At 49.7% G+C, this 10,761-nt stretch overlaps 1 protein-coding gene across 1 annotated transcript; it reads left to right on the top strand.

The window, feature by feature from the left end:
- The first annotated feature begins 653 nt into the window (after nucleotides 1-653).
- Nucleotides 654-5,042, top strand: LOC125539989 (AP2-like ethylene-responsive transcription factor AIL5). Its single transcript, XM_048703547.1, has 9 exons — nucleotides 654-861; nucleotides 974-1,331; nucleotides 1,668-1,750; nucleotides 1,917-1,925; nucleotides 2,012-2,100; nucleotides 2,241-2,314; nucleotides 2,511-2,561; nucleotides 2,660-2,736; nucleotides 3,834-5,042. Exons 1-9 carry the CDS (start codon nucleotides 801-803, stop codon nucleotides 4,466-4,468), a joined length of 1,437 nt encoding a protein of 478 aa, XP_048559504.1. The 5' UTR covers nucleotides 654-800; the 3' UTR covers nucleotides 4,469-5,042.
- The last annotated feature ends 5,719 nt before the right edge of the window (nucleotides 5,043-10,761 follow it).

The following is a 10,761-nucleotide window of genomic DNA, read 5'->3' as shown; positions in this document are numbered from 1 at the left end:
CGCCGGACATCCATCGACCTGATGCATGCATGCTACGGGACGCTATCTGATCTGCATGCATGCGCCGCAGATCCACAAGCGTACACACGACCAAAGGCATGAAAATTTGTACACTGCCGTGCACGGACGGCTGCCACGGAAGCACGGAGCATTTGTCACCTTCTGTTGGCCGATCGAGCTGGCCGGCATGGACATGATCAACTTGATCGATCGGCACGCAGAACTCTCCGATTAAAAGAAGAAAAAAGTCGGCTGTGTGAACAAAAGAGGACCGGTAGAAAAGAGAGGAGCCAAGCCAGAGCTCAGCGGCAGCAAGAGGCCGATCGAGCCTATCCGTTCAGCGCTGGGCACGCCATGGCATGGCATGGCATGCATGGCCGTGCTTTGCTTCGAAGGCGGTCAAGATACCGCCTCCCCGGCCACCCCTACCGCGCCTCCACCTGTAAAACACCACGTCGCGGCGCCTCCCCTCTGCTACCGGGAACCGCTGCCACGGTGACCGGCCCGACGCTTGAGCAAAAAGCCAAGGCCAAGGGCACGGAGGGGCGGGGGTAAAAAGCATCTCTCACCGCCTCGGAACCCACATAGAAATATACCGCGGCTGGCAGGAAGCACTCCTACCGTGTCCAGTCTGCTTCCTCTATTTTAACGCCCCCCGAGTCCAGTCCACCGCCCATTCTTCACCGCCCCACAAAACCAATAGCCTTCCTCCTCCTCTTCCCTCGAGAAGCGAAACATCTCTCGCTAGCTCGCTCGCATCGAGGAGTTTGCTGGTAGGACTACTCATCATCGTTCTGAGCATGGACATGGACGCCGCGCATGGCCACTACCCGTGGCTCAACTTCTCCCTCGCTCACCACTGTGAGTACTACTGTCCCACTCCGCCTCGATCCCTTCCTTCTCTTGCTCAGTTACCTTCCTTCTTGGTGCGCCGCCGTGCTGATGTGCTTGGTATATATGTGTGCGTGCGCAGGTGAGATGGAGGAGGAGGAGCGGGGAGCGGCCGCCGAGCTGGCCGCCATCGCCGGGGCCGGGCCGCCGCCCAAGCTCGAGGACTTCCTCGGGGGCGGCGCCAACGGGAGGAATAATAATGACGCCGGCCGCGGCGACCAGGTTGTGTCTGCAGCGACCGCCGAGATGTACGACTCGGAGCTCAAGTTCTTGGCCGCCGGATTCCTGAGCGGCGCTAGTGGAACCACGGCACCCACTATCTCCCCGGCGGCGGCTCCTCAGGAGCAGGCCGACCCTAAGATGACGGCCCCGGCGCCGGAGCAGAAGAAGGCCGTCGACTCCTTCGGGCAGAGGACCTCCATCTACCGTGGCGTCACGCGGTAAGCCAGCTCTATGCATGGCGGTGGTCGATCGATTGATCCATCTAGCTATTTGCCCAAGAAACCTATACAAAATGGTGCCCTGCTTGGGTCCTTGAGCTCTGTAGTCTGTACTGCTTGCATGCAAATACCTGGTCGATATTCGTCTAGATGCACATATGGCACACAGATTATCCCGTAACCTAACCACATCATAGAAAAAGAAGAAATGATGGAACTAATTAAGCTGTTGATTTGGTGTAATAAGCTGTTCTGAATAAGGTGTTCTTTTTCCTATGCTCGATCAAGTTTTGGCCTGCGCATCTGATTTTACTGTCCATTTTGGGTGATTTTTAGGCACCGTTGGACGGGTAGATACGAGGCGCATCTGTGGGACAACAGCTGCCGGCGTGAAGGCCAGAGCCGCAAGGGCCGCCAAGGTGAACACACGATACTACTCTCTGCTTACCATGCACATACTTCTGCTAATGATCAAATGCACTCATCATTTTGCTGTTCTTAACTTGTGCTTCTTGATGTTCTTGACATATCAACTTGATGTGTTCCTCCTTCATGGCTGTTATTTCTGGTGTGTTCTCTCTCCAGTTTACCTCGGTAAGAAACGAGAGCCTTCCAGTTCTTGCATTAAAAAAAGTGTATCGGTGTGGGTGATGCTAAAGTGTTGGTGCTGCATGGAACAGGTGGCTATGATAAGGAGGAGAAGGCGGCAAGGGCGTACGATCTCGCCGCGCTGAAGTACTGGGGGTCTAGCACCACCACCAACTTCCCGGTAAGACGATAGATTGATGGATTGCAATGCATGATTGCAAAAACTCCTGGATATGTGCAAGAATGTGCAGCAAAGCATGGGCATATCTACCGATGTGCTGGCCGGATGTGTATCTTTATGCGGCAAGTGTTCTTTTTTAGGTTGCCGACTATGAAAAGGAGGTGGAGGAGATGAAGCACATGACACGCCAGGAGTTTGTAGCTTCACTTAGGAGGTACATACATACATACATATAGGCTACTAATCATGACCACTTCTAGTCTTCTGATGTTGCACTTGCATTGTGTGCATGCTTACATGCATGCGTGGACATACTATATAGGATGCATGTTTCATCACTTAATACTATAGCATTTTTATGTTATTCAAGTAGTAATTTTGATGAGGAAAAAACTTGTAATCTTGTGCAGGAAGAGTAGTGGATTCTCCCGTGGCGCTTCCATATACAGGGGTGTCACAAGGTTCATATTCTCCTCCATGTTTTGCTTGTGTTGATCATGTTGGGCCTCTTGCATGTGGCGTCATCTAAAAGTGTTTGTTTTTGCATTCTATCATCTAGACATCACCAGCATGGTCGATGGCAGGCTAGGATCGGACGTGTTGCTGGCAACAAGGATCTATACCTCGGAACATTCAGTAAGTACATACGTCCTTGTACAAAAATCCATTTCCTGTACTTAGTCGGATGCAGACATGCATGTTCGTCTACTTTCTCACACTGCACCCACTGGTTACTAAACCAGGGCGTTTTTAATTTTTTTATGAAACCAGGATATATCTTTGCTGGTAGCTTACATTATCTCTTTTGTTCCCAAAAGGAGAGTTATGTGGATAAATTAACCAAGAGTTAAGTGAGAGTACAATCTTGTCTTAACTTAGTTGAGTAATGAAATCTCAAGTAGGAGGGGAGCACGTGTTAGCCCTCCCCTCGAAGCGGGCATTAGTCGCATCTTTCCATTAACAACCACATTACAATACTCTTTGCCGTGCACGTAGGTTCATCTTAATTTACAGTCTGTTCGTACAGGTCTTGTAGCTAGATTCGTCGACATATTTTTTATCTAGGTAAAAAACCATCAAGTTTGACCAGATGCACCCATGGACCACGTGTATCTTACAGGCATGGATGCCCACATTTGATTCCCATTTGTCATCTTTTATCATGGTTTTCGGGCTTTTTGCATGGAGGGTAGGGGGTAGAGAAAAGAAGAAACCATGGCCGTGCATGCTTGCTTGGAATGTATGTAATGCTCAGATGGGAGCCTGGGCACTTTCTTCCTGCATTGCATCTAGCAACCTGTATTTAGAACTTGGAATCTAGTTACTGTTTTCGCGGCCAGCTTTCCACAAAGCGTCTGACCGGTGATTATATTAGGAGTGTACGTTACGGAGACGGTCATTATTGCACTCGGTTTAACTAAGCTCATTGCACTCATGGGCTTGTCAGTACTAGCAGCTAATTAGTCAAAAGTCTTAATGATGCAGCTTGCATTGCTGTCTAGGAGCTGGAAATCCATGGGCATTCTTCTGCATACTTTTGTCAATGTGCTTGTACCATATGTTCCATCTGTGTTTGTTTTTTCAAGTGAAATGTTTCGTATGTGTTCTTTTTTTTGTTGTAGCAATGACTAATGTATGTTGATTTTACTGCAACAATATTAAGAATGTTACTTGCTCTCAAGCAACTGATATTTTGATAAAAAAATCTAACAAGTGAGATTCTGTTTACGTAGGCACGGAGGAGGAAGCCGCGGAAGCCTACGACATTGCGGCCATCAAGTTCCGGGGCCTGAACGCCGTCACCAACTTCGAGATCGGCCGGTACAACGTGGAGAGCATCATCAGCAGCAACCTCCCGATCGGCAACATGTCCGGCGGCGCGGGGCGGGGCAGCAAGGCCCTGGAGTCCAGCTCCCCGGAAGCCGCTCCATTGCCCGTTGAAGCGCCGCACTCGCTGGCGTTCACGGCGCTGCCGATGAAGTACGACCAGCAGCAGCAGGACTACCTCTCGTTCCTGGCGCTCCAGCACCACCAGCAGGGCAACCTGCAGGGGCTGGGCTACGGGCTCTACAGCTCCGGCGTCAACCTCGACTTCGCCAACGCCGGCCCCGGCGGCGCCATGGCGCCTCACTGCTACGGTAGCAACGGCGTCGACTTGCACCTTCAGCAACACGACCATCAGCAGGAGCAGGAGGGGGAGGGGCAGCAGCAGCAGCATGATCAGCATCAGTCCATGGGGTTCGGCGCGTCGACGCCCATGGCGGCTTTCAGCAGCGGCGGGCCCTACGAAAGCTCGGTGACGGCCGGGTCCTTTGGATACTACCCAAATGTGGCAGCCTTTCAGACGCCGATCTTTGGAATGGAATGATTCGGGGCGGTGGAGAATGAAGGTGGCCTGGCCCTGGCCCTGATGGATGCGATGTGATGAGATCAAGACTGACATAGTTCTCAGAAGCCACACAACACAACAAAGAGGTAAAAGAGGAGGTGGGGGGTAGGGTAGGGCATGATGATATGGTGCAAACATAGGAAGCAGCATGCATGGATGAGACGCTGACAGGTCAGACGCAGGGTAGAAGACGACCACTGTGGTGTGCTAACAACAAGCAAGCTAGCTAGCATTTGTTTCTGGTTGTATCCTCTGAACTTCTCTTTTCCCTTTCGTAGCTTTGGCCACTTTGCGTCTGTGATGGCTGGGCTTTGTTGTTTGCTGCTCCTTTGAGCTTTGTCTTTCTGCTGGAGCCATCATAGTTTTAGCCAGCCAGCCAGCCCTGTAGAATGTAAGCAGAGCAGGGACATCTTTGTAGCTTTTGCTCTTTTGTGCTTTTTTGTAGGTCGATCGCTTTAAATTAGAGCCCCCCTGCATGTACACCTGGAACGGTATGGTCGCTCCAGGGTTAGTCAGAGAGGAGATATAAATTCCAAGGTTCATGTTTACTCCATGCTTGTTGCTGAAACATGATACTACCATTTTACATCTAGAAAACGTACTACTGCCATCGTATCTGTAACTATGAAATATGAATGATTAGGGCCTCTTTGATTCGCAGGATTTTGAAAATGTAGGAATAGGGAAAGCATAAGATTGGGATGGCATGCCAAATTGGATCCTATAGGATTAGCAGGAAGTGTTTGATGCCACATGGAAAGCAAAGATTGTAAAAAGAGATTAAAATGGATGTTAGATTTTCTATGAAATGTAGTATAAAAGATTCATAGGAAAAATTTTCATGGGATCCAATCCTATGAATCAAAAGGCCAACATAGAAAAAATTTCTAAAAAAATTTCTAAGGATTTAGATCCTTCAGATATCCTATAGCTTACTGATAGTAGCTTCCTGAGAAATGGCATGCAGTATGTGCTTGAATGTACTACCTCCATTCCAAAGAGCTTGTCTTACTTAGGGCTTCTCTGATTCAAATGAATTTTAATGATTTTTGAAGGATTGAAATATTTAGAATTTTTTTATGTTGGTTTATTGATTTATAGAATTGGATTCCATAGGAATTTTTCCTATGGAATCTTTTATACTACATTTTATAAAAAAAAATTAACATCCACTTCAATCTTTTTTTATAATTTTTTTGTTTTTCCTGTGACATCAAACATTCATTGCTAATCCTATAGGATTTAAGTGGGCATGCCACTCCAACCTTATACTTTTTCTATTCCTATGTTTTCAAAATCCTACAAACCAAAGTGTCCCACATTCGTACCTAAATAAATGTAAGACAAGCTGTTTTGGATGGAATTTAAGCTGGATCTTACCCTGGTTTGATTTTTTTCAGGATCTGACCATTGGCGGTAGGAAAATGGTCAGCCCCCAAAAAAATTCAAATGAGGGTCAACTTTCATAGAAGGTTCAAAACACCATATTTGCCGAAGGATCATCGATATGTGGATAGTGTTTACTGTTTGATCGGAAAGAAGCGGTGCCAGGTTTAGGTTACCCTCGTGCTCCCTGGATGCAAATGCAATCATCGTCGGCATGCTCGCATCATGCGCAAGCAAACATTCTTTTGCTGTGTACATTGTATTCAGGTCAACTCCATCGCGCGACCTAAACGGACGTTCATTTTACCCGGATTATGTATGTTTGGATAGGGCAATGGGGTCGTGTCCGGGCCGTTTCTGGAATGCGGTGGCCTGCGTCCAACGCGCGGATACATCCCGGCCGCATTCTGTCCGCGTACTTTTTTCTTTGCTAACCCTTTACTTTTTGTTATCATTCATTTTTGATACATGAGAATACATCATCAAATTTTGACTAGAAAAACAAGACCCAAAAAAATAAGAACCACAAGAATACATTTTAGAAGATATCAAACTTTCATAATTGCTCTTGTAAGTTGGATTAGTGCCTTCTTGATGCATTCGTTGTTGATCTGCGGAGGAGGCTCAATCTTGCGTGCTTCTTTCTTTTTCGAGTCTAAAGAAGTAGAGGTTGCTTCTTCGCATCTAGTCTCGTGTCTAGCCTCTAATCTAGCAACAAGTGCACTTGTCTCATCTACAGCCTCTATGATAGCTAAAACTGCACGAGCATCTACTAAATTGCGCTCTATCAATATATCGATGTACTCTTCTTCCCAATACCAAAACTTGCATCCACGCTACACAATAACATTTGAAGTTAGCACAACTAGTCAAATCTAGAGCACAAACCGAAGCTAAAAAGAGCACATACCCCATCATTTAAGCACTTGATGAACACCTATCTGGGATGTTCCGGCGTTGTAGACACGCGGCGCACGACCTTCTTTGGGCAGTGGTCGCACTTAATGAGTGATAACGGTGAGCCGACGAGCTTTTGAGCTAGCACCGAGCCCGGCCAACCGCCATTCGTGTATCTGTCGGCGGACCACCGACGGTGTAGATCCAAGCGGCTAGAGGAGGAGCCACTGTCTGCATGTGGCCTTCCGGCCCTATGCCCGGCCAGTCCATGGCGCGACACGGCCTCCCATAGCCGGGCGAGCTCAAGACCAACCGAATCCGTCCCAAATACGGCCGGCGGGTGCGCAAAGCAGGTGGCCGTGGTTGGATAGCTCGGGGGCGCCGAGGGGAAGGGGCTGGGCGAGCGCGCGTTCGAGCTGCACAACTGCAATGGCAGCAGCGGCGGCGGCGAGGAAAAGAGTAGGGAAGAGTGGAGGGGGTGCGGCCGGAGAAAGGAGGGGGGCGGATAGAAAAAGGTACCCCTATGACACCGACGGGCGGGCCAGGGGAGGACACGCGCAGACGGCCCGCGGGTCCGCGTGCTGTCTGTTCACCCAAAAAGCGATGCAAACTTGGACTGGGGATGGGTCGAAAGCGGACAGAAAACGAACAAAAATCCGTTTGCGTCTGCGCGCTGGACCGTTTGGTTCGTCCGTTTTACCACAAACGGACGCGCGTGGACAGGATGGGCTCGTGCGGTGGAGTTGGCCTCACTCCACGGTACTACTGTAGCACCAGTACCATATCCAGATCTCTCCTCTCCTTTTCTCATTGTGTCGGCCATGCACGCCTCCGCGGCCCGGTGTCGCGTAGCGCGCGGTACCGCTGCGCGTGGCAGCCTCGGCGCGTGCCATGTTTGGGTCTCCTTCCGTCGTCTTCTCACCGGCGGCCCAGACTGGCTGGTCACCTCCAGCCACACGGCCCGGCGAGGTCTCACCGACGGCATGGGCAGTGCCTTGGCGCTAGCACCACACGTTCCGGTCGCTCCTCGATCGTTGCTCTTCTGGAGGGACGTCCACACGCTTTTTCGGTGTGGATCTGAGGCATCTCAGAGACCGAGACTGCTGGTGCTGGACAAAAAAGCATCAGTAGCGAGTTCCTGATCGGACATCCCCCATGCCGCCACCGCCGAATTCCCGATCCGGCCGTTCACCCAGTGCTCGCCGTAGCGGCTACGATGATGAACACACACAACGATCAAAAGGATAAAAGACCACAGTTTGACAGTACAGATTGCCTCCATCGGTGGTAGCCTCACTACTCATTACAACAAGTGAACCAGCCACCATGACACAGCAAAATGATCTTCACAAACATATAGCAAAATGATCTTCACGAACATGCGTATAGCTGGACAAAATGCATCACCAGCGTTTCCTGATCCGGCCGTCGGCCATGCCGCCACCGAAGAATTCCTGATCCGGCCGTGCACCCATCGCCGCCTCTGGTACGGTGCTAGCTAGTGGTACTCACCGCCCAAGAGGTTATGATGAACACAACGATCAAGAAAGATCAAAGTGCCACCAAAAAAAAAAAGATCAAAGTTCCATACAGATTGCCTATAGCTCAGTACTCATGGTCAGAACAATCGAAACAGCCACCATGACACAGCAAAATGGCGTCCATAAGCATACAAGTACGTATTTTACAACCGATCTATACTGCAGAAGCGCAGATACATTCAACGAGACGATGAAATTCTAAAGAGAAGCAGAGCAAGCCGAGCCGTCCGTCAGGGTCAGGTAGACAGGATGGAGCCACCCCCTCGCGTGGCGCGCTCAGCTCCTCAACCGCCGCCCCCACCGCCCCCGTGACCGCCTCCACCACCGCAGCCGCCGCCGCCGGCGCCATCACCTCCGTAGCCGGCGCCGCTGCCGCTGCCCCAGCGCTCGCGGCGGCGTCGCTTGGCCCTCCCGTCGTCGGCGCAGCCGAACGCCGCGATGGCCACGACGGCGACCGCGGCCACGAGGACGAAGAGCAGACCCACGACGGCGCCGGGCGCGCGCTGCACGGAGCCGGCGGCGGCGGCGGCGAGATCCAACGCCCTCACCATTTCAGCTGCTGGAGGCTCCGCCTTTTGTGCGGGCCAGCTGGAAGTGCCGATACCGCCTAGTTGAAGGGCCGAGGGTGCGAACTGATCCTATTCCCACCGTCACGAATCCACGCGCCCCGTGTATCGTCCGGCGCGTTTAAACTACGCTGGAACGGGATCGATCCGTGTGGTGGCGAGCTGCATTTCGTTGCCAACAGCGGCAGCAGCAGGCGTTAACACGTACGCTTGACGTGTGTACCACTCCCTTCGTCGACAAATACCAGGCATTTTGGATATTTCCAGTACATACAGATTGAAATGAGTGAACAAACACATTAAAATATGTCTATATACATCTGATTCAGGCAAAAAAAAAGTTAGAACATCTTATATTTGTAAACAGATGGAGTACTTCTTATTACTCACTAGTAAGGTTTGCTTGACGCATAATGGTATTGAATTGCCGGTGTTTGGGGAATGGCTCGCCAATTACAGGTCTCCTGGATGTCCGGAAGGAGGAGGACCCGATGCCTAGGGGAAGGGTTGGAGTGGCTGAGGTGAAATTGATTCAGAAAATTAATGGTCAGAGTGGCGGGCTTGCTGTGTTTTCAGGAAATGTATGCAAGGACGGGTGATACTCAAGGTACCACATTGGCACGAAAAAAAATAAGGAGGATGGTTTTGAGTGGGGTTTTAAAGGGTCAGTGGAGATTAAAAAATGGACAAGAAGGAGGTGACGTGGCGCCTTTTAGGGACCTTACAAAACCGTAGTAACAAGCCTTGGCTGGGGGCGTGAGATTTTAATGAAATATTGTTGCTGTGTGAGAAGGACGGAGGGGTGGCTTGCCCCTAGGCTGTGATGGACAATTTCTAAGGTGCTTTGGAGGATTGAGGTTTGCACGATCTTGATTTTGCAGGTGACCCGTTCCCGTGGTGAAACCATAGTCATGAGTCGGTTCAATATATCAGGGATGGGTTGGATAGACCTATAGGTAATGTTGGGTAACATAGTAGAAAACAAAAAAAAGTATCATCCTACGTACAAACCTAGGATCACTCTGAAGATGCATAACAGGTTAGATCAGATCGTTATCAATTCGGAGTTGCATCGGAAGAATTGTTGGTGAAGATCGTCGCCGCAGATTTCTGCAGCTGGAATTTGCAACCTCCCAACAGGGATAATTTTCTCCCTCGAACAAACACCGAAAGCACGATCTCTCCACCGGATTGTACGCGTACGAGGTCCTTGATCTGGTAGCGCTTTGCCTTTCAGAACTCAACGTCGCCAAAGAACTAGGGGTGGAGCAGCCTTGCGGCGTGTCGGAGTTAAATCTGGCATATCTCGGGTAGGGGGCCCCGAGCTGGTGATCTAAGCTAGATGGTAACGAGATGAACGAGGAAGACGACGTTTACCCATGTTTGGGCCCTCTCGAAGAGGTAAAACCTTACATCTTGCTCTTGTTGTATTGATTGTGTTGCAGTAGAAAGTACAAGATGATCTACCTCGAAATCGTATGTGAATGTCTAATTCTCTACCCTATGCTCTAAACCTCTTGGGCTTATATAGGGGCCGAGGGTATCTAGGGTTACATGTAGGTCGGTTACATCTAGGGATAAGCAGGTCGAAGATTCAAATGTGTCTTGGAGTATGCGCCAAGTGAAGGAAATATGCCCTAGAGGCAATAATAAAGTTGTTATTTATATTTCCTTATATCATGATAAATGTTTATTATTCATGCTAGAATTGTATTAACCAGAAACTTAGTACATGTGTAAATACATAGACAAACAGAGTGTCACTAGTACGCCTCTACTTGACTAGCTCGTTGATCAAAGATGGTTAAGTTTTCTAACTATGGACAAAGAGTTGTCATTTGATAAACGAGATCACATCATTAGAGAATGATGTGATTGACTT

The sequence above is a fragment of the Triticum urartu genome, chromosome 2 (assembly GCF_003073215.2).
Source record: "Triticum urartu cultivar G1812 chromosome 2, Tu2.1, whole genome shotgun sequence".
NCBI classification, from domain to species: domain Eukaryota; kingdom Viridiplantae; phylum Streptophyta; class Magnoliopsida; order Poales; family Poaceae; genus Triticum; species Triticum urartu.
Note: the sequence above shows the minus strand (reverse complement) of the source record. Positions and strands in the feature narration are given on the sequence as shown.